We start from the raw sequence: 25,388 nt of genomic DNA, 5'->3' as shown, positions 1-25,388 counted from the left end.
GCTCTGATAATCAACTCTCTCCCCAAAATAGCAATACTAAAGTGATATTCAACTGTAAAACTGCTGTTACATAAAAATAAAATAAAAAAATCCCTAAAATCTAAGAGACAATATAAGTTTGTAACAGTGATGAACTGGATTTGAGGGGAGGTCTGAGTGGTTTCTCCTTAAAGTTTTAGAAACACTTTCTTAAAAATAGCATTTATTTGTATGTAACATAAAGGGTAAAACGCGTTCTATGAGTGTTTTGGTGATCAATTTAAGTGGAACAAAAATTATAATTAATCTTTTAAGTATCACTCACTGATTATTGTTCAAATGTGAGATTGACATTTTTCAATCTCTTTCCCCAAACAGAACTTTACATGTGTGTGCATATATATTTAGACACACATATGTAAAAGGACTAAGCTCCTGCCATAACTCAGTCAGGAGTCAGAGAGCAGAGTAGTTCCAGTGTCCCTTAAACCTACTGGAACAGCTACCTCCACTCTGCAAATGTTTGACTTACCAAAATCCAATAACAGATTTTCTTGGAATTTGCAGAGCTAAATTTCCAACTAGGCTTTAATAACTCCCACATTAAATATTTAAAAACCTTCTTCTAAAATAGACTGTATATATACACAGAAACACTTCACTTTTATAGCTCCAAAAAAGTTACAGTTGGAAACTTCTAAAATTTTTCTGTATAGGCTAGGAAAAGATGCACCCTTCTAAATCAGAAAAGCTTTCACGAAACAATATAAACAATCAAAAGTGAGATTCAGTTAGTTATATTATAATCATATTGCCATCTTCTCCCTTAATTTAACCATGCTGCCCTCCTGTGGATGTCACGATATGTACAATGCAATGGCTCGGGCTATGAAAACCTCGTTACATTAAACTTCAGGGCAAGGACTGTGAAACTTATATTTTAAATAGCTTTAAAATGAATATTTTAAATAATTAGAATGTCTTATTATTCCACAAATCATATATATGTGGGAGCACAGTCACACATATTAATAATACATTTATTCTCAAATTAGGGGGAGAACATTCATTGCATAATGAGAAGTTAATTCATCTGTTGAAGTGCCAACACATTTGAACACGCATATTATAAAGATTATCCAACAACTCAAAAAGCATGGCATTCATTTGCAAAACTCAGTATTTGGTAAACTGAAAAAGTGACAACTGCTAAAATGATAATCTTTTTTTCCTGATACAGAGATACCAAATACATCTCACAGAATTATTGAGTCAAAAATATGCTGTCTTTAAAGAAATATATCAAAAATGGTTTGGAATAGAAGAATCTAAAATTAAGAACAGGTATAATAAATTATTCGAAGAACTTACTTAATGCAGAAAAAATATCTTTTTTGATCAATTACAGTTCCATAAAGTCTCTGTTCTAATAAGCTCTATTACTATTTAACTGGAAATTAATACTATGCATTAAAACATTTATATAATTTGAGCTTATCTATGATCTGTTAGAGTTGTCAGATTTGCTAAATTGGTTTTAAACCAATGAGTATGGAACAGATACCCAAACCACTAAAGTACAATACCTCGGGTGACACAATGCTGCTGTTGTTCATCTAGACTAAATTTGTCAAGGCTGACAAATTATGCTTGAAGTCTTAATGATAAAGAATGCTTAAAAATGCACTTTTCTTTCCGAAGAAAAACTAAACTTTCTAAAAACTAAAAAAGGTAGAGTGATACTTTCTGATTCTAAAACGTGTTAGGAAGTAAACACCTTTTCTTTAGAATCTTTTTTGTCTTTTTGTCTTTAACTCAGAAAAAAAAATAGCAAATGCTAAATTTTAAGTCAAGCCACCCCATGCCAAAAGATTTTATATATTATTGGAAAGACTGTGAAATAAATAGAAAGCCTCAGGAAAGGGAAAAACTGTAAGAAATTATTTTGGACAAGACAAGACATTTAGATTAGAGATGCTATTTTGTGCCAATTAGCGAAGTTGCTAACATGCCATATCAATAAAAAACAATTGACCTCAGTAGTGAGGCTAATTAAATGAAATAAGATAATTAAATGCTCCTCAATATATAATAAAAAATTATGGCTGAAAGTGTTCCATAATGTTGTCTTTTTGTTTTCCTGTTATCTGCTTTTCTGCTGAGTTTTAATCAGTGTATCCATATGCATAAAAGATAGATAGTGTCCAGATGTTAATGTGATGGTGGCAGGAATCAGGTGTTCAATTAAAATTTATTGAGTGTGCAACGAAAAAACCCGAGCCTTCCATTAAGTAGAATACATACAGCTCAATTAAAAATTAATGTAGCATTTGTGATTAAATTGAACGCTCACATTCTAGAATGGCAATAAAATTTTACATGACACATGATTACTTTATTAACTTAATCTTAATCATACAATTCTAATCTAGGGATCAGTTACCCTCTGTTTCAAAATGGATCCATTGCTTCTCAATATACAAAATAATGATAAAGCTGCATTTTTTTTCTGATGCATCTGATGCTTTTTTTTTTTTTGCGCGTAAGTAGTGAAAGAAAAAAAACCAGCCATAACATTTTTTAGGGATCTTAGTCTAGCACGTGTTATCAGTTACTGGCAATATTTGTTATATTTAATACCAGCCCCAGTTGCGCTGCTTGCATAACAACTCCAATTTCGTTTAAAAATTACTCAGAATGTGTTGCTAAAAGCCTTGACTGAAATATCCTTAAAATGACATCCCATGCCCATGTAATGTGGTATCGGTTCCCAGCCTACTGCCCTCAACCTAAAAGCAATCACTCCGTAGTCGAAGTCTTCAGACTCTTGCTTCAGACGTCAGCTTGCCCTTCAACACTAAGACTTACAACCAGATGTAAAAGACAAGAGAGCAACAAACATTCAGTTTTAGGAAAAAAAAAAAAAAAGGCCATCAGACATCCGGCTGTGAGGGGAGCCCATCCTCAGGTAGGCTTCTCCATGCCAGCACTACTATGATCTGTGCCAGGTTTCTTATTCTTTTCTACTTGCTCAATGGCACAGTGCATTCCACTTAAACAATGAACTTAAAATGGTTTCAAAATGTAAATAAGCTTAAAATATCAATGGTCAAAATCAGAAATGAAGGAATGTGTGACAGTAAATTTAAAGCCACTGATTTACCAAACAAGGGCTACCAGTTTTGTATTTAGGAATCTTTTCTCTCACCAGAACCATACAGCTTTTCATCTTTGGAATAAACTTTGAAAAAAAGCAGATGGCAGTTTTGGGCTGGCAATCTTCTAATGTTATCAAAGGAGCTCTCCATCTGGTAAAGCCAGGGAATTTGGTCTGACCCCGATGGAGACTTAGCAGTGGAACTCAAAACCTACACCTACCACAACACTTCCCCTGCTGATTTGTCCCCGGTTTACTCCGTAGAAGCAGCATGAAAGATAATCTAACAGGTCTTTTCTGCCTCTTGCTCCAAAGACAAACCATGCACAGGATTTGACATACCGTTTCACAGGCATTTTTCACCTACCTGATCTCTTTTATCATTTATGCATAAAGTGAAAAAAAAAAAAGCAACACATTACGAAAAGACAAAGCAATACTTCATCATTGAACAGGCACAAAGTTAATTGAGGATGGGATTAAATTAAAACAGGTTTGTGACAGTAAGCATGCTAAAAAGAATATTTGTAGTGCACAGTGAACTGTTCATTACAGTTTTTACTGAAATAAAAAGACAGAGTGAGCTCATTGTGCAGAACTCTGAAAGCACAGCTACGCTGATGACATCGCAAGACACCACCAGCCTTACCAAGGTGATGCTGTCACGTTGCTTACTCGGGGATGCGAGATGTACTTGAGGACCCTGACAAAATGGTACAGTATGGAACTGCCAACACAGTTATGTTGACATTTAACAGGTCGTGGACTATTCAAAGGGAGCTGGCTGTGATGAATATACTATTTGGGCAAAACAACAGTACTGCAGGGCCATGGGGACTCTGTTACTACATCAAAATTAAATGCAATATTGTAATCATTGAAATTATAGTACTGTGGAGAAAAAAATCAACACTAAATTGAATTTATAAAAGGTTACCTCTGCCTTTACATCCAGTATTGTGTTAACATAATTTCTGCCCATACAGAATAGTTTATTATGACTTGAAATCCACCCTCAGACACAGTATAACACAACTGACCCTACACTATCTAACTGAGACAGCATTCTGGCACATAGAGAGGATTCGACTGGTTATATACTATTAGCATTTAAAATTAATTTTGCTGTCATATGTACCTTTGATTTTGTAAGGGTTTATATTCCAAAAGACAAAAAAAAGGTGAATTTTACCTTCCTACAAGTAACAGATGGACAGCGCGAGTGACAGAAGGACACAACACGCAGGAGGCATGACCCCATCCTTGCAGTTAACGGCACTGGCACTCGCTGTATAGAAATAATGCCAGGCCATGCCAGACCATATGCAACACCAATGTATGTCAGGTGGAAATAACTCTTTCTTAAATTCTGTGTCACAGATTAGTGTATGGTACTGCATCTTTCCCCTGCATGATACGTGTGCTATGCTGATCGGTTGTAGAATACAACAATATAAACAAAATCTAAGCCAATTATTTCAATGATGTTTGGTCTCACAGTCGGGAAAAATAAGAATATTGCTTAGGTAACTATGTACAGTAATAATGTTATGAATATTACAATCAGTTACATCTTCATTACTACAGACTCATGCACATATGGGAAGTTTGCAGAGAACTTTCAAAAGGAACTTTGATGGCAAAAAAGTTAAAAATTACAATACAAAATAAATAAAGATATAATACAAAATAAATACATATGTTCTACTATATATCTATCTGGAATAGATTATGAAGCAGGGATACTCGCATGCGATTTCATTCTAAATATACTGTCAGGAATATTTTGCGTGTATTTACAGAGTAGTAATTTTTTTCTCAAGTTTTAAGCAAAGCTAAGAGTGACAGTCAGACGTTGTTCTGCATGATACTTTTCCGAAGCTATGGGAACTGTTTAACAACAGTGTAAAGAAATTTAAGCTAAAGAAGCCAACCTGAACATTCCAGTCAGACAACTGTCTCTTCAATTAGAGTGTAGATTTACTGGGAAGTTCCCAGTACTCTGCAGTTATTACTGCAAATTTTAGAACAGCTCTAAAGTGATAAAAACTTTTAAAATGTTCATCATTTATTGTAGCAAAAATAAACAGCCTACCCTATGCTCTGATTTTTGTAAGTCCAATGATGCATAGAATAATAAAATGACCTGTCTATATTTCACTTCATGTACATCTCGTGACTAAAGTACATGAGGATTTTAGCAAAGATGAGACAAAGAAGGATTTGACACGCATCCGGTACTGATGATGAGGATTCTCCATACCTAATGAATTATGCATACTCAATCCTAGGGTAAGCAGGAAGATATTGAACAAGTGTTGTTAAAGTTATAATCTAAAGATAATAGATATACAGCCGAACTTGCATAATTTTGCTCATGACAGAGCTGAAGAAAAGCCATCTTAACCATTTCAGAATGTCCTGGTTTCAGCTGGGGTAAAGTTAATTTTCCTTCTAGCACCTGCTGTGTTTTGGATCTAGTATGAGACTAATGTTGATAACATATTGTTTTAGTTGTTGCTAAGTGATGTTTACATTAATCAAGGACTTTTTCAGCTTCCCCTAGAAGCTGAGAGAGAGCATAGACAGGACAAGCTGGCCAAAGGACTATCCCATACCATAGACATAATGTATATAAAATGGGGGTTGGCCAGGGGGCAGGAATCTGCAATCGCTGCTCAGGATGGGCTGGGCAACCAATCATTGGGTGATGAGAGCAATTTGTGTTGCATCACATTATTTCATCTGCTCAGTTACCATTATTATTATTATTATTATTATTACATTCCTGTTCTGTTAAACTGTCTTTATCTCAACCTACAAGATTTTTTTTCCCCCCTTTTCTCCCTGCCCTGTTGGCAGGGGGGGAGTGAGCGAACAGCTGTGTGGTCCCAGCTGCTGGTTGGAGTTAAACCACACACAGAAGCATGTCGCTTTTCAGTGAAATATAAGAAAAAGAAACACCCTATACAAACAGTTTTAAGAGCAGAATCATGATTTAAATATAAATTACATAAAGTTCTTAAATCTATTCTCAATCCTTTTACTTCATGTTTTAAAAAGTTACAAGTAATAACAAAGCAAAGTTTTTTTTAAGAAAAAAAAATTATATTTTAAGTTTTCTGACTATTAACCTTGCTTAACCCATAGATCTTTTTCACATAAAGTCTGTTGTGATTAAGCTAAGTGAGTTTGGATCTAAATTTATATCTCAGCTTTTACAAATATTTCAGATTAATTACTGTGGAATGAATGAAGAATGACACCTTAATTAGTAATGCTTCTCTTGGCAATTAGGATTCTCTTGGCTTCTCTTAGCAATTAAAGTGGCAGTGGCATATCATTAAGGTCTTCAAGATTCCCTGTGCCTCCTCAGAAGCAATTACTGTGGGAAGCACTGAAAATCAGGCTTAAAGCTATAATCTGTTCTCTAAGGATCCAGCAGCAGGATAAACACTTTTGCTTCTTCCTTCCATAGTAATTTTGCATTAACCCATCATCATTATCCAATCAGTCATTAATGTAATTTTAATGTGTCATTTTTCATGAAGTTCAATTTTCATTTTTAAAAAGCAACTGATTACAGTCAATTGATTTTGCAAACGTGTATAACATTAAAATCATTTAAATGAAGACAGTCAACACATTAGCACTTTCCTCCATGGCAAAATGCTAGTATTCATTTAGCACAATGAAATACTAGCATTTAGCACAATTTAAACAAAAGCATAAGAGAAAATACTGCTACGAGACACCTTGGAATAATAACAGTAAGGCATCCATACATCAGTAAAAGTGAATTAAAATCAAGCCATCCTATCGTGCTGTTTATAACATACACAGGAAAATTTTACCTTAGTATATACAAGCACATGTTGCTTTATGAATGTAAAAATGAAGACAGGTTTGTCAGAATTTAGCAAGAAATATGAAATAATTATAGCATACTTTTGACCCACTGCCTAAATAAAAAATATACACCATTGCTATTGGACCCAGCTTTAAAAATGTTTATTAACTATGGGCCAAAATTTAACCAATATTTCTGCTGAACTATAAAGTCACTCTTTCAGTTCATGAATTTTGTGTTAGTTTCTCAGTAGTCTCATTCCATGTGTCAGAAGTTCTTGAAACACGTGGGTTTGCTCTGTGCTGGGATTTATGAGTCTTGTTGTGCAGAAAAGGATACTCACATGCTTGCCTTCAGGGTCTTAGAATCTTTGGAGTCAGCAACTGTCTGAGAGTTACCGTTGAAAAGAAAGATAATCTCCTCTTCCTAGGTTTTAGTAAAAGGCTCTTATGGTTTCAAAAGAATCAAGTAACTTCATGCCCCAGGAAGAGCAAAGTTACAAATCAACAATGCCAGTCCCTTCCAGCTCAGGGCATTCAGCAATGACTACATTTCATGAAGTATTCTGAAGTTTGCAGCCAGGATACTTTTCATAGTAGTTTCTGGCATATACTTCTACAGCATCATTCACTGAGTAGAGAAAATATGCTCTACACATATAAATATGTGTTGCTGGATATTAGATGACATTTTGGCATACCTTGATGTAAAGAGATGAGCAGACATTCCTGAACATGCAGTAGTATTTGCTGTGCTGCAGCATCCTGTCGCTGCTCACTTTTTGTACTCAAACTCCTTTTTTCTTCAACAGTCAACTGTGTTTGAAATTCAACCAAAGGCTATTTCATGAGCTACACAACACATCTTCCGCAAGTGGTGTTGAGTAAAGCACTGGCATTAATACAGTTTGCTTCAGCACTGCAGAACTACACACAGCTACCGCACTTGTCTCGATCAGGCATAAGATTTTGGATTGTCACGCTAGTTTTGGTTAATTATGGATTGGATAATGAAGCTTTGCAGGTCACACCTCTTCTACCTTTGAAGCCAATGAAACTTGACTGAAACTCTGATGCCTTCCTGTCAGGGATCACAATGAAATCTTTCATCCAGTGTCTCAAAGGTCCTCTGTATATGGCAAGCAAAATTGAGGTCACATTGTCTGTGTTTTGAGTCTGAGCTATGAGTCAACTCTAATGCAAAAGTGTTGTAACCGCATTGGCCACTCCAACAGTTCTGCAGTGCAAATATCAGACTGCATTGTCAGACAGTTTTTGGTCAGGGTGAAGAGCTGCACAAGTACAGTTTTGCATGCATCTGTGCCCTTACACACACACGTATGTCTCCTTAAAGATATGCACCATGTCATGTAGTACCAATGGCGTTGGTGATCTCAGTGTAGAAGGTAATGCTGCCAAGTCTCAAATACTTTGTTAGAATAGAAAGAAATCTAACTCATTTTTGCTCGATAAATAAACTATCTTTACTAGACGATTCCCTTAGATATGTCTACTTTTGTTCATCTCCAATATTACTGACATCCCCATGAGCTTATAATAAACTCTTTGGAAACATCAGTAGATGAGAATGAGGTTCTTAGGACCACTTGGGCCCTAATTGTGAGGCCAACTACACTGAGCAAACATTGTCCCATTTGCCAGTAACATAAGAGACAAGCAAACCCTGGGCACACTATAAAATCATAGTTAGGGGGAGTGACTAAGCTTTACCTCGACCCGCCTGACTTGAATATAGACACTTGATTCCTGCGATGGGGTCCTCTTGCAGCAGACTGCTAGCAATATAGTACATCCCACAGTGTTTCAACATGTTATAACAAGATTTCATAAGGTAACAACAGAGACAACCTCAGGAAATAGGTTATATGGTTAGTGAATCAAGACTCAGGTGAAGACCAAGGCTCTCCTTCATGGCAGACACCCTTTACCCAGACATGAGGAATGAGTGGCATAGGATTATCTTTTCATCAATGGCACAAAGGTAGTTTAATAACCTCCCATTTGTATATGGATTACGGGACATTCCAAAATACTGGAAGGCCTGATGTTGCAAATGGCACTGGGCAATCTCTGCCAGATATTTGTAGAAAGATTTAACTCCTAAATGTATCTGATACTAATTAGGACTAATTGTAATAGAAATTGTAATAGAAATTATAAAGAGCACTAACATACTCCACCCATATTTCTTACAACTCTCCTGTTCTTATGATAGGATAAGAAGATGCTTTGAACAAAAAGTATGTCTGCTGCCAAACAGAACAAGCTATATGTGTCAGAGGACATCACAAACCCTAAACCACTACCAGTGCAAACAAAAAATCCTCACAGGAAATAGCTGAAGTGACATTTATTTCACATAAAATTTCTATTTAATTTCATTCATCTTTATAAGAGTATATACAAAGACTCTATTTTATCTACAAAGATCATTATTTATAGCTAGTAAAAAAACCAAGAAATATCAGTAGAAGTGAAGATATTTCTCTGAATTTCATGGTTTTCTGTAGAATCATAGAATGGTTTAGGTTGGAGGGGACCTTAAAGATCATACCCCCCATGGGATGGGGGTTAGAATGTAGCAAAATTACTATCTATCAAAGTAGCCTGAGTTTCATTTTAAATAAAAGGAGACTTGGCTTTTAAAAATTCACTTAGGCAGCTATGCATAGTTTATCTCTGATCTGAATTTAGATTTGAGAAACTGTGAATGAGGCAGAAGAAAAAAGATGACATGGCTGAAGCCCACCTGTTGCTCTGGTAATTCATCTTTCCAAAGCTCTGTTCTCGGGTGATTAAGCATTTATTTTAATTTAGTAGAGGACTTACACTTCTGAATGCAATATATATAGACAAAATCTTACCTTACCAACTCTGGTGTACCTTTCTTTTTTTTTTTTTTTTTTCTACAGCCAATGTCTTAGCATTGATAAACAACCCTGTCAAGCTATTCCCTCCCTACCCAGTGACTTTTGAGAGAATTTAGACAACTCTGACATAACCTAAATTCCTAAATTTTGGGCTGCTATAGTGAGGACATATGACTTAATGATCAAAAAAGCATTACAAACTACCTGATGTTACGTAAAGTTTGCGAAATTCGAACAAACTCAACAGTTCCTTCCATTTGTCTTTGCTTATGCTTCCCAGTCTTGATGTTCACAAACTTTAAAACAAGCAGCTGAAGCTGGTGCTCTGTTACCTTTTTTTAAGCTGGAAGAAAAAGTGCAATAGCAACAAAGAGAAAGCTAGATGGTGCTAATACATTGACTTTACGGTTTCCACCAGCTGTGCTGCACACAAACTTGGAAAGACAAATTAAATGTTATAAACAGATACAGAAGAGTTTACAGACATAGATGCTTTTTACAGTTTACAGAGTTTACAGACAAGAAATGCTACAGTTTAGATAAGTACCTACTTATCTTAATACTTTGTTCAGACAATTATGCTCTGTTGATAACAAATGAAAAAGAACAACAGGAATCTCTCAGATAGCCCCTCTCCCTTTCATAACGGAAAAACGTTGCAGACTTCACCAATGAAAAAAGTCTTTTCAGTAACTGTTGAAAAGTGTCATGGTTTACCCCCAGCCAGCAACTACACACCATGCAGCTGCTCACTCACTCCCCCCTGGTGGGATGGAGGAGAGAATCAGAAGAGTAGAAGTGACAAAACTCATGGGTTGAGATAAAGACAGTTTAACAGGTAGAGCAGAAGTCACACACAGAAGCGAAACAAAGAATCCATTCACTACTTCCCATGGGCAGGCAGGTGCTCAGCCATCTCCAGGAAAGCAGGGCTCCACCATGTGTAATGGTTACTTGGGAAGACAAATGCCATCACTCCGAATGTCTGCCACTTCCTTCTTCTCCCCCCAAATTTATACACTGAGCAGGACATCATATGGTATGGAATATCCCTTTGGCGAGTTGGGGTCAGCTGTCCCAGCTGTGTCTCCTCCCAACTTTTTGTGTGCTCCCATCCTACTCGCTGGTGGGGCGGTGTGAGGAGCAGAAAAGGCCTTGACTGCTTAGCCACAACCAACGCCACCAGTGTGCTACCAACACCATTCTCATCCCAAATCCAAAACACTGCACTACACCAACTGCTAGTAAGAAAGTCAACTCTATCCCAGCTGAAACCCCGACAAAATTTAATGTAGAAAGTTATTGTTCTTACCTAATGGAAAATACTACTAATTGGAGAAGTCTATAGTGCACATTAGGATATAATAAAAAGTATTAGGAAGGATTTTCTAAGCTCTTGGATACATACAGGTTTCTAACACTTTTTTTCACTTTGAAGCAACTGTATACCTACTGGTTCTAAGGGAAACTAAACTTAACATTTTAGCTTAGTTGAATTCTGGTTTCAGAATTTTTCATTTTTTTAGGTTTTGTGTAACAAATTATTTAGAATTGATCCGACATATCTATGCATTGTGGCTCAGAGAAAGGCCTGAAATGAGTTTCAAATCCACTATGTACAACAGAACATTCTATCTGTGACAGAGATCACACAGCACTTGCTAAGAGAAATGTGATTGTATTCCTGATATCTTACTTTATCTATCCAGAATTGAAATCGAGTAATTTCAATGTGGTAACCTTGCACATTTCTTCGAAATAGCGCTACTGGGAGCAGATCTCATCTTCAGATCAGCCTTCAGATTACACATCTTGAAGTTATAAAGCTAATTCTGTTCCTCCTCCTGCCCTTCTTTGCTAGGTGACCATGGTCAAGCAGCACGTAAGAGCTGGCGCCACCATTATTCTGGCTAACTTCAGTGTCCCTGTGGCTCTTCTTAGTTGACTTATGAGCTTACCAGTAGTCATGACAACGGTTTATGCAGGTGATAGTCACACACTATAACCCTACCCACTGAGCAGCCAGCAGAACCCAGTGCTATCCTCAGCTCGGTCACTGAATTGCCTGTGACCTTGGGTGATCTCTGTTCGTTCCTGTGCTTCATTTCACTCATCTGTAAAACATACAATTATAGTTGCCTTCCTCTCCAATGAACTCTTATCAATGGGTGACGAGTCTCACGAGAGGGGAAAATTGCTTATCCTCTAATTCTGCATCTTGGAAGACTGCTAGCCAGGTCATTCATCCCACAGATTTCCTTAGCTCTATAAGTACAGCAGCAGGAGAAATGCACTACTTCAGTCACATACAGGATCCAGTGGCTATCTTTATTGTTTATGAATGCTCTCCTAAGAACATTTCAGTCAATTCCAAGGGCACAAGAGAAAACTTTTTAAAAGGTTAGCACATTCATGGTGATCCTTATATTCTGAAAACACACCCATTAAAAAAAAACAACAAAAAAAACCCCAAAAATGAAGTTGTGAGAGAAAAATGATGTCACACAGATTCCTTACAATTTTGGAGAGCAAAAGTTCTAAAAAGTCATCAAAATAATTGCTTTACAGATGAGAGACAGGGAGAAAATCTGGGTGTGTTCATACTCAAGTGCTTGTAGCATATATATTCCAAACACAAATGTTTACAAAACTGAAAGTATAACATCTTTGTATGCAACATGTCATAGCAGAATCATAGAATGGTTTAGGTTGGAAAGCACCTTGAAGATCATTGAGTTCCAACCCCCCTTCCATAGACAGGGACACAAGAAAGCAGAACAGAACTTATAAGAATGAATTTTGCCTTTCAAATCTTGGAAAAAGTTCTGGACAAGAGCTATGCTGAAGTGTTTTACTTTGGAAGTCAAATCCAAATAATACTACTTTGTAATATTGTCCTGTTTAGGCTGTTCAATTTGTAAGAATTTAATTTTACGTTATTATTTATTTTCCTTTTTTAGGTATCACCATTAAGCATTACTAGTCCTTTTAAAGCAAGCTATTTGAAAAAATCTCGGTATTCCTTTTTTATTTCTAGATTGGAAGCAACAGTATAATACCCTTTAGTGACCACTAGGCTATGCTAGCAGACAACTCAACTGACACAAATCTACGTTTAAAAATAATGCATGCTGTAAACGCAGGTGGCTATGCAAAGGCATATTAAAAAAACCCGCATTAGAAAAGGTATTTACAGTAACCCACATATCTTGAGTGGATTAACCTGTCTTCCTTGGGTTTTCAACACCAATTTAATTATGAGTTAAGGAGAACAAGTGAGCCTTCCTGAAGGAAACAGTACCTTCCTAACGTTGCTCATCTAACTCGACAGAAATGAACAGGCTTTTAGCATTTTATATATGAAGTTTTAAGACCAAATTTTTACTATTTCCTCTGATGATTTGTTTTAGGTTCAAGATTGTAATAGACGAGATTAATAGAAATGTTACAAAACCTTTTGTACGGACGTTGGCTTTACTACCTTAATATCGAAGACAAAAAAAGTAATCTTGTGTGTGCTCTGGATTTCAGACCAGGAAAAGGTTACCACATTCTATGAGAAGACAACAAATACATTACGAATTATGAGAAAGGAATCTGAAGTATCATGAATTCCCAGTACTCGGGACTGTTCTACAAATGCCCATTAATGAGTGACATTTACCTTGTCGTTACTCAGAATTTCTAGCTGTGCGTACTTCCCCATGTAATCTATTGACAGGGTTTAAATAGAAAAGGGTAATTATATATCCTTCAGGTTTCATACTGTGAAAGTCTCTCATGAAAGAATTTAAAAAAATTAAAATAAATAATAAGATTATGTTAACTATAAGACATATATAAGTATTATTTACTTTTTAAGCATATAACAGAACACTTAGAAAAATCACTGCGTGTTTTCTTGATCAAGTGTTTTTTTAAAAATCACATTAGTGGAATAACAGTAGACTGACTGTGTGAAGGTGTCACCATAAACACTAGTGTAAAAGTAATGTGGTTTGCAAAGTTACCTCTTTTTTGCTGAGGTACAAATGAACTGCAATTGAGATTCACAGTAGTGTTTGAGTCATAAGGATTTTTATTTCTTGCTCTTAGGTTTCAATTTGTACTGAAAAAATCCCAAGTTTATAATTCTATTTGAAATATAATTATTTGTTAAGACTGTGGCAACCCAAAGAGGGATCATGATTTGAAGGTGTTGCAGTCCAGAATACTATTTGTGAATTAAAAATCTCAGTTTAAGTACAAGACAGTATAATTTGTAAAACTGAATATTCTTGAAGCATAAATGTGAGACAGGTTTTGAAGCCTTTCAGCATATCCCCTGTGTCAATAAGTCAAGTCAGTCTTAAATGGGAGGAACTTTTCTGAAAGAGTAAAACTGTAAGCCCACAATTAGCTTGGGCCTGGGAGTTTTGCTGGGCCTGGGAGTTTTGCTGACCCTGCAGAATCTGAAATATTTAATCATAGCTCCCATATCTCAAAAAACAGTCTCTTAGTACCATTAATTTATTTTTTTTTTAATCATGACAGAACATTAATCTAATAAACCCCTCTTTCTGCAATTGGCTGTGGGGTAAAATTTTAATTCAACTTTGAATAAATTTTGAGATTCTCAGCTGAAATGCATTATCTAATGCCAACAGATTGTGTTTTTCTCCTATGAGACAAATCTGAATTTTGTATATTATCTTGTTAACTCAGACTGACACAGAAGATGTAAGTTGTCTAGTTCAAAGATTGGGCAAAGATAAAGCATGGGAAGTTTCTGAAAAATAAACTGAAGAATTAGAACTTGACTGGGTTCATCACACTAACTACATTAGAAATATGTTAAGGTTGTAAAATTTAACTTGATAACTTGACAAAATTCCAGCAGCAAGGATGATAGCATTCTTTCCTCCTTTTATTTCCCCCCTTTTTGTGTACTCTGTGTGCACTGTGCTTGAGTATCTGACCACATACTAAAAATACAATATAAAATAAAATAAACAAAACCTTCCCAGCCCTTTTTACTATTCAGGATAGCAACAGCTGCATTCCAGCTCTTCAACACATTATTTTCTCCTATGACCTGTTTCATTGCACGTTATGCAAACAGTGCTTTGTAGAGAGAATCGAGTTATTTGCTTTTCTACCTCATGCAGATTCACCAGGGAGCTGCAGAGCCTGGCACTGTGAGAACACGGCATGGCACAGCATAAGCCTTTGGCCATCTGTTGGAGAAGTGACCATGCCCCACTCTCCCCAGCTTGTGAGATGTGTAGGAACCTTCTCTATCGCTTGCTTCCCAAGATTTACTTTCAAATGTGTACAACACTGGGAGGTGGTATTCTCCCTTGATGATGGAAGAACTGAAGGACCAACAATTTTAGGCTTTGGATATTAAGATGAAGATCTAATTTTTAGGATACTTGGACTCTAACAGCACAATGTATATTTACAGCCCAGTTTCCACTGATTTCACCTACTAGCCGTGAGTGTTGGGCACCTCTGTGAAATCACATTCCAGACTACGAAACGGGGCACAAGAAAGAAATAACACATGGCAGGGGGGTTGGAACTAGATGATCTTTAAGGTCCCTTCCAACCTAAACCATTCTATGATTCTGTGAACAGACCACCAGTTACTATAGTTGGAGAAGCTTGTTTTCAGGCTCTTCTATACAGGTCCTTCTGTGCAGCACAAAGAAGAATAAAAGCCAGTTCTTCTGGGCATCCCTCAACTACCTTAACCGCAAAATATTCCTTTGCCTTCCTGTAACACCATCATCCACCGCATATTTCCAGCCTCTTCACAAATGAGGATTTCTCTGGTAACACAGTATCAGTTCAGAACCAGAACAGCCTTATTCTGTGTGTTGAAGCAGTGCGAATCCCTCTTGAAAAAACAGCAAGTGACCAATTAATACTTATACTCACCCAGGAAGTCAAGAGAAGGCTGCAGTGAGTGCCTGGATGATGACATTTCATACCATTAATGGTTCCTGACTGTACACATTAATAATTCTTCTAGCAAGTGTTGTTTTCCCTCCAAACAAACACATTCTTCCTCTCACTGCAACTCCAGTGCCACCATACTGTATTTCACCAACCTTTTCGGTGGTTATTGGAGGAATTATTAACCTATTTTTTCATTTCACATGTATTTATGGCATAGGAGTCCATACAGCCCTTCCTTGGTGCCCTAACTTTTCTAGACAAATGTGGAGGTAATCATCTTTGTAGCTAATGGCTATAAAGAAAGGGAAACGATGACTGACTTCGAGCATTTTTGGTGGGAAGAACAACAATATTTTCCCTGAGAATAGTGACAGCAGTGACCCTGAAGTAAAATGAAGAAGGAAACAACTGTGCCAGGAGATTAGAAATCAAAATCAAAGTGAGGAAGTAACCAGCAACAGCAGATGAAAGGGATAGTGACTGAATTAAATTATTGAAAGTAATGGTTGACCGGACAACCTGTGTAATGCTCAGACAAGAAGACTAGTGACTTAAACCAGTACAGAAAAGCAAACTAGGAGGTTAGACAGACCCTCTGAGGACACCAGAAGTACAGCTCCCCAGCCATGAGGCCCTATACGGAAACCTGGGAGTACGTTGGGAGGAAGCATCGGAGCCTTGTCCTTGTTTCTGGACTCAGGTCAAAATAAGTTGCGTGTCACACCCTTGGGGTTGCTGACAGCATGATCCCAATATTATCAGTGACCTGATCAAAAATGGGGACTTCTCCCAGTCACCTGTTGGGATAGGTGCAGAGGAGCACAACATCCCTGATGTAGCTGTAGTGTGGAGTATGCAACCAAAGCAAGTCATGTGCAAGTTAGATACATCTGCTGTGTATCATTCGTTACTGATGTTGTTCAACGCATCCTGTCGCCATGGCTGCCTTTTGACAAACCACTGAAGAAGGCAGACAGCACCGTGCCACCCCTGCAGCATTCACTACTTCAACGGGCTGAATACCCTCCAGCAGCAGGAGACCGAAACCATGCTAGTGAATTGAATCTACACAAGGATGTGCCACAATTACCAAATCATTTCAGAGGTGTTTGGTGAGCGCAAATGAATGGGGAGGGTGTCAGGACTGACAGGAGAGCATCATGCTTTAGTACAGACAAACACTTTTCTCTCCTCCCTAGGTCCTCTCCACTCCAACCTACCCATGTCTGCCTGGTCTTCCTGCTCTCTCCTGCCACATTATCCCATTTCCTTTATTCATGTTTTTGCAGTCCTACTTTTAAGTCTTTTCATCTCAGTCCCACTCTCCAAGCACAGTAACTCCAGTTCCCCTGTTGGCTCCATGACTACTTTCTCTTTCTTCCCTTCCAGCTCCTGGTCACCAGCCACAGGTCCCCAGCCAGCAAGTCTCCTTGTTACGGCCCTGATCATTTGTGTCTAAGTTTCCCAAAACTAAAATAAGGGCTGAGGTTGATACCAAGGAAATTTCAGCCCAACCAATTACAGCTTTGCCAAAACTTAAATAAGTTGTTGTGTTCTTTTTTTTTTTTTTTTTAAATATTGAATATAGGAAATGTTGGCAATTACTGTCCATACACAATGAGCAGAATATTAACAGGAGATTAAAAAGAAATCTAAACAGTATGGCCACTACATTAATTCTACACTTATATGTTGAATAGTCCGATTTTCTTGAAATGTACTTCTGCTTAATTCAGAAGAAGTTAGAAGGGTGAAAACCAGCCCTGGTGATTGCTTTGTAACAACAGATACAGCCTTGCTTACTGTCGGCAACACTACCTGTTTTTGCATTCGGGATGAGGAATAGCAGTGGCAGTTGACTAGAGGAGCTGTCGTTATGAATAATCTGTTCCATATACTTATGTTATATATGTTAGGCAGGACATATTTATATATGGTAGACAGAAAAACATCCTTAAACTAGTTTCGCACATAAATTCCTTTCAAGAGAAATGCCATGCAGCAGACAGAGAAAAGGGGAGACTACGTTGCAAGTAGCATCACATTCAGGTATGTAATTAATCCTATTTTAATGGAAAAATATGTTTCTCCTAAATACCAACTTTTTTTTTTTTTTTTTTTCACAAAGTGCTATAAATGGTAACACCCAAAACCAGTTTCTAAATGACACTGTACTCTTAGTTCTGTGTTTAGCTCATCATCAGTCTTCACACATCACTGAACATCTGAAATGAATGTTATTCCTGACTATTCCAAACTTTATATTTAAGACAGGGATATAACACAATGCTATACCACAGGAACCATTGTACACATTTATGTTTTACAAACTTTACGTTTTTAGCTACATATGGTTAAACACAGGCACAGTGAGGCAAAATAATAAATACAGAGAGCCAGAAAATGGACACTTACCCACAGTGCTTCATGTGAGGTGGTTTATCCATCCTCACCGCTAGTTTAATTTTCAAGTCGCTGTCCTGGCTGTTTTTGGGGACTATCATTTTATGCAGATCAGGTGACTTTGGACTATTGGAAGTTGGATATAACACCACCTGCAAGTCATAAAATACAAAAAAAAAAAAAGTGTTAGTCTTTAATGTAAACTTTTAAGCAATAAAGATTCTTGTTCTATCTCCTCCAATCTGAAAGATGCTTAAAAAAGTTGCATAAAGCTAATAAACCAGTTTACTCAATCTAACTGTAATAGACTAATTTCCAAAATGAACTCATCAATTTTCTTACAAATAGCAATTTTCATATTATGAGTTAATGAAATTTCCTTCTCTGTTAGTTCATTCTGAATTAATAGTTTTAAACAAAAAGGAACAGTTGACACTTGAAAATGGTCATGTACAATTAATCAAGAACCTAAACTTTTACATTACTCAGTGCTCTGCTGGAAATGTACTATTGAAACAATTTGCTGTAGCGTTACACAACAGATCGCCCTCCAGCAGTGACATTGCTTGAGTGAAGAAAGCCAAAATACGCTTTTTCTTGCCAACTCCATTTTTTTGATCATAAGCATTAATAAAAGCCAATTATAGTAAAAATTGCAGAAATCGGGGATTAATTCCAAAGCATCTTTGCTGCAAATGGAGTACAATAATGTAAGATACTATATGCAGTTCATATGTGATATGAAACAAACCTTTTCTTTAATCTACAGTGGTAGACATATAAAAAAAAATATATACTGAATTTAAAACATTTAATTCTTAAAACGTTTATATAAGTGTCTTGATAGTTTTACTAGCAAACCATTAATTTTAGATTAATATTAGTCACAAGCTGTTAAATATTTATTTATTTATCACCCAGAAAGTTTATCCATTTATAGCCAGTACAATTAAATATTACTATTTCATTAAATCCTTACCCACAGCCACACATTTAGCAGTTAAATGCTCCTGAAACATAATTTCCTTTCATTCTTATTATAAGTACTACTTTTGAATCAATTTAGACTCTCAAATATTCTAAATACGCTATTTGGGAGACTTTTGTAACATTCATTGAGTTCTGAATTACCATTATCATGAAGCAGTATTCCAAAAGCAACAACACTCTAAAAAGCAGCATTCTTCACATCTTTTATGTCTTGAAAACTAAAATTAATCATGCTGTTAAGCATCAACTTAATTTCTTATAGATAGTACTTGTGCCTTGTGTCACATATATAAAACACAATATATTCTCCTCTGTGCTATTAGGAAAGTTAAATCAAGGATTTGAGTAAGAATCTCCAAGCATAAATCTAACAGATGTTATTAAACCAAAAATATTACAAAAGTGTCATTCGGATCTAATCATCTGAAAGATGATGTAAGCTGAGGGCCTTCAGCTTCTCATCTCAGTATTTTGCAGAAACACGTTCCTGCATCCCGTTAATATCAGGAGCTCCAGTGAAGCAGACAAATATGATGCATCACTCCTAATCAAGTGTGCAACCTTTGTAACGCCAGTGGCAGAAATGACCAGTCAGATCTATTGAAAACATTCAGTACCTTTTAAAGAGATAGTAGAAGAATTCTGGGTTTACTAAACCAGGAGGCTGTTTATTTTTCTTTTTGCAAATGCATGGCAGACACTATTTATAAGAGAGCTTATTCCTTCTTTCCCAAGAAACAAGCTGATTTTCATTTTGAGTAAAAGCCACCCCTTAAAAAACATTTGCAAGCATTATGAGCATGGCAACCTTTGTGTTCTGATGCATCAAACAGAAAATGATTTTTAGTTTGTTTATTTTTTTAAATGCAAGATTATATAAACAGAATTATTACTCATTCGTTGCATTTAATCACTTGGCATTCACATAGGACTGTAGGCGATGTTAGGAATTTTTCCTTTTCTACAGGCTACAGTTTCTGTTGTCCTGTAACAGCTTATTACAGTTCTTGCATCTCAAGTGACATCTTTCTCCTGTCAACTTCTTGAGTTTTCAGAACGCTGATGAAAATATAAGCAGGCAAGCGTGTAATTAATTCATAACTGCAGTACTGACAATTCCTTTTCTGAATTTTTAAAGAAGTATTTGGGAGCTTCGCTTTCAAAGCTCTCACAATGAATAAGTATCTGGCAGAATATTTAAGCATGCACTATGTTGTGTTTGTATTACACTTTGTCATGCCTGCCAGCTTTAAACAAGGAGAGCTAAAAGAACTTTGTCATCAAACTTTTTATCTTTACACAGAAACACACCTACACACATGCACAGAAAGTACTTGACAGGCATTAATTATCTACACAATAACCTTCATGCTAATATTGCTCTTAAGGGCAAGACTAACCATTGTGTACCATATCATCAGGTGGCACAAACTGTATCACCAAATCACTGAAACCAAAACACTGGGCAAGTGTTCCTTAATAAGGAAAGTAAAAAGTTGCTGACATTTTTATTAAAAGCATTCTCTCCATTATGGCATGCTGCAGTGCAATGTCATTGCCATTGTCCATGGAGAAACTTTCTAGGCTATTGTGTCTCAGATTTCCTTTCAGCGCTGCTTAAGGGATGTTAAACTTGTAGTTGTTGTTCTATAATCTACTTTAAAAAATAGAATGGTATCAGCCCATGTGTCTTCTCTGGGTGATGTAAAACTCACCTACAGGATACTCTTTCACTGTGCCTAAAACTTCTAAAAGTTTCATAAAATTCCTACTACATCATACATTTCTGGTTTTTTTTTTTAAATTTTAATTTATCTTATTTTATTGTTCTTATACCTGTGAATATCACCATAGTAGATTATTCAGCAGCAGCACAGAGAACTACGAGTTGTCAGTCAAGGACTGTGTTTACAATAAATAAGTTGTTGTGGTTTGGGCTGGGCTGGCCAATAACCTCAAACCAGGACACGCATAAACTGCATTAAAAAGTACAATGAGCTATTAGTGACCAGAATGACACACACACTAAACATAGCTGCTGTGCATTGCATTGCTTCAGCTAATTTAAGGCAAATTAATAGTATCAAAACAGTGTGGGATAAGACAATTCAGTAAATTCAATCATCTCACAATCATTAAAAAAACTCAACCATGTGGCCTGATTATATCTAGTATTACATTTCCTCAGACCACACTGTAACTGAAAAAGTGACAAGTTCACTTTATGCCTCTCCTCATTTGGATGTAAAATAAACACAGAAATCTTAAATACCATAGAGCAACACATTTATGGATTTGTGCGAGGTGATGTCCTCACAACACTGTATGTTAATTATGAATGACTAAAAATGTTTCTCTCCTGCACTTAAAATAGGACAAGTTGAAAGATACGAAGCTAGTATCATCTCATGACTTAACTAACCATCATTTACTGTGATTCAGTTGTGTATTTAAGTCCCTAGCTGGATCACAATAGAAGAAGTTACTCGAAGTACACCTGAGCCAAACAGTCAATCCAGCCAAACAACCATTAACTCTCCTCTACCTTTGGCACATTGATCATACCTTTTTCTAAAGGTATGAAAGAAAAGTTGAGTTGTCCAAAATACTCTGAAAGCTTGAACAAACCAAACTGGGGACAATCTTGCTTTCTTAGAGCAGCTAACCGAGCAGAACGTTCAGAGTCAAAAGCGTTGTGCAGAAATACCTCCTACCAGTATTCCCGTGTTTAGGTGAAGCTCTCAAGCTAACCATCCCTGGCCACAGTTTTCCTGCTAGCAAAAAAAAATATGCAGTCTTAAAAAGGGACCAACACAGCTCAGAGGCAAGCAGACTGGCAAGCCATAAGTAAATGAGAAAAATCAAGAGTTAAGACAAAATCTACTTTCTCCTGCATCCCACACTTGCAACTAAGTTCAGTTTCAGCCAACTTGTGTCCTCACATCCCTCCCTCCCCATCCCCTGCTTCCACCCAAAATCCATGATATTTGACAGTCGAATGCAACCGCTGGAGTTACATACTCTTTTGAGCTAGTATTTGAAATGAGATAGATTGTACAAGTTGGGGTGGTCTAAGACACGTTTTGAGATCTCAGATCTTGGGCACCGGACCTTGGTAATCATGGTAACTGAGCAGACTATGCTGAGTTTTAGCTTACTGTCACAGCAAAAAAGATGAAAGTGAAGAAGATCTGCAACTGCTCCTCTGCTGGCTGCGAGGCAGATGACACTTAACATGCTACTACAGAAAACCCTTATCTCGCCTTCAGTACAGCTCACACCACCCAACCTTAAAGAAAATAAAGATGCAGCCCATCAATAGTCTATTCTTCATAACACAGCCTGGGACCACCTTCAAAAAGCAGACCAAACCCTCAACCTGTCCCCATCCCCAGGGAGGTGCCCAATGCCTGGGACTGCGCTGGTGTCCCCCATGTGCCCTGTTCCCTGCCACTGCGGGGAGCCCCTCCTGCTTCTGGCATCCAGCTCCCTGTCCTTTCTTCAACTGCATGGTCCCCAACAGGAAAGCCAGAAGATTTTAGGAGACAAAAGAAGTTTCCATGCCTAATGCTCTTCCAGATCACAAATAGTGCTACAAATGATTGCTTTTTGCCATTGACTAAACCCACATTTTCTTTTTATCTTATTCCATACCTAGGATGAAAAATTTTAGTCTCAACAATGAAGGTCTGGCTGAGTTACAAGCAATTGAGAACTGAATTTTATGCGACAAGGCCTTAATGATAAGCAGCACTTCCAGCTCTGTTCAGAATAAACAATACACTCGTGGTCATGCAAGAAACCCCGCGATGAACTGGAGAAACCAAGTTCTCTGAGTCCCGTGGTTTACCAGAGATACTTCTAACTCAATTTGTGATTATTTAAAACTATGAAAAACACGGAGTGGCCGAGACGTAAGATCATACGCTCCCTCAACTGCATTTGTTGAAGCTTTCATCACGCAACAGGACTAATTCATTCTATGGAAGGCTTTTTCTTTCGTGTTTTAAAATGTAGTGATTTGAAAAGATGCCAGTGCAGACAGAGAGGCCAGGCAAATTTTATGTTATGAAATAAGCACCCATTATTATTTGGCACATGCAAATGTACAGTGCTGGTCATTGTCTGAGCAAAGACCATAGGAAAACTTCCTAGTGAAATACATTCTGTTTTACTGATCTGAAAATAGCACTATAGACCAGAAATTATTGAAGCTGGTTTGGGATAGGAAATAGATGACTAGTAGCAGTGTAGAGACCCTTTAATGTTAGGGTGTTTGAGTAACTCTGGCCCCAGCCTTCCTTAGGGTACGTTTACCTGTTTTTGATAGAAATGTCTACTGATTCCTCTCAAGTCACCTTCTCCCCAACCTTCAAAGTCTGGAGCTGTTCTGAGTTACGCCAGCCCCTTGTCTGCAGACAGGTTAATGTCAGAAAGGCAGAAGCTGCCATCAGTGTGACAAGAAGTGAAGTTCCCTCAAATGCCCCAGCAGCAGCCTGCCCAGAGCAGCACCGCACTCGCATCCTCTGAGCGCGACGTCATGATGTGCTGCTGCCAGGAGGATGAAGCAAATGAACCTCAAGGGAAGGGGTGAGACTGGAGGTAGAAATGGCAAAAAGAGATGGCTCTCTTGAAAGTAACTCCTTTAGAGAAGTTCTCACCTAGGGAACCCCTAAAGAAAGGGTTAATAAGATCTTGATCACCGGGGGAGCTTATGAGTATTTTACAGAAGCTCCATCACCTCACCTACTGAGTGATCTCTCGCTTTTCAGCTATGATTGTATTACAGCTGAAACACTGAGACAAGCCTTCAGGTAACAGATGGTTAAAAAGAAAAAAAATCAAACAGAAAAACTGAATAGGTGCACGGTGAGAGAGCTATCTAAAATACTGTTGTTGACAAAGAACCAGGAAGACTTTGCAATTTATGCCATCAATGGACCTCTGCTGATGCTGCCAGCTGAACGCTTACCTTAATAGATCTTAGCAATTGATAAAAGTTGCCTTTAAGTCCTTCCCAAACAGCCTCTCCCCCAGATCTAAGAGAGAGCAAGCCTGAATGGAAAATATCTCAAGAATTTCTGTTGAGAGACATTCTCAGGGAAGCTACTGAGAAAATCCCTGTTAGTGCGGGAACAATAACACTCAGCCAGACATCGCAGGGTGCTGGCAGGCAGACTGCTCAGGGACCAAAAGAAAAAGGGGGAGTAGAAGCAATCTCTTGTCATTTTCCAAACTTAAAAAAAAACCCCAAAAACAGACAGAAAAACTCAGACCTGCAAAACCTCAGTCATTTCAAAATGTGATGGACAAACACATTCCCCAGGATGGCAGGCTTTAAATTAACATATTCACAGTACGGAATTGTCTCTGCTCAGCTGCCCTTTGAACGCAGCACAGAAGGTAAGCAACATGCCCAGTGCAGTCAGCATTTAGAAACCAGGCAATCATGCGAGTGTGGGTACCTAGCCAATCGAGCTATTTCATAATGTCTTTAAATTAAACCCAGAGTAACAGCACCAATCAAAAAATCCATAAGTTCACAGCTAATTATTGCTGGCTGCAGCTGACTGTGACAAGCAGGTTGTGAGACAATAGTTCCCTTTTAATTGAATAGTCAAAGCGACAAGGCTGAAATAGTCATATTCAAAAAGTATCAGCACTCAAACACCACCTGCTGTTCTCACATTGTACTCTTATGTGTGCTAAGCAAGCACAACGGCTGTCACTTTGAATTACTAGGTTTGAACGTCTTCATACACAAAGTACTGAACAAGGAAAAGTGGTGTCAGATCCCCGAGTTCCAGAAACCACCAGGCTGATTTTTCAGATGTATTTACTCCAAACTCTGAAGGCTTCTTCATGCTTTCTCAGTTGTTGCACACACAAAAGCAAATATCAATTCTGCCTTCTGTATGCACATAGAAAAATTATTGAAGCGGCCAGATCAGTGTTAGTCACACAAAAGCTGTGCCTCATATTTCAGAGATATTTGAATAAAGTAAGTTCTTAATATTTCCTCATTAGAAGAAACTTAGCTTCAAAGATGCAGCCTGCTTCACTTTCTAGAAGTTAAATTCAGTATTCACTGTATTCAGACTCACTGTATGCGGAGGTCTGCACAACCAGAGACACAGAGCGCAACTCCAGAAGCTCACGTTCTGCAGAACCCAAAT

The 25,388-nt window shown here is 37.4% G+C and overlaps 1 protein-coding gene across 1 annotated transcript in view; it reads right to left on the bottom strand.

Moving 5' to 3' along the window:
* The window catches only part of CADPS2 (Ca++-dependent secretion activator 2), a 346,061-nt gene that overhangs the window by 131,523 nt on the left and 189,150 nt on the right, over window positions 1-25,388 (bottom strand). Inside the window, exon 9 of the mRNA XM_009883694.1 lies at window positions 18,235-18,374. Within this exon, the coding sequence (XP_009881996.1) occupies window positions 18,235-18,374 (140 nt within the window). The remainder of the gene's footprint in view (window positions 1-18,234; window positions 18,375-25,388) is intronic.

The sequence above is a fragment of the Charadrius vociferus genome, unplaced genomic scaffold (genome assembly GCF_000708025.1).
Source record: "Charadrius vociferus isolate BGI_N301 unplaced genomic scaffold, ASM70802v2 scaffold43, whole genome shotgun sequence".
Classification (NCBI taxonomy): domain Eukaryota; kingdom Metazoa; phylum Chordata; class Aves; order Charadriiformes; family Charadriidae; genus Charadrius; species Charadrius vociferus.
The sequence above is the reverse complement of the archived record's forward strand: the minus strand, read 5'-3'. Positions and strand labels throughout refer to the sequence as shown.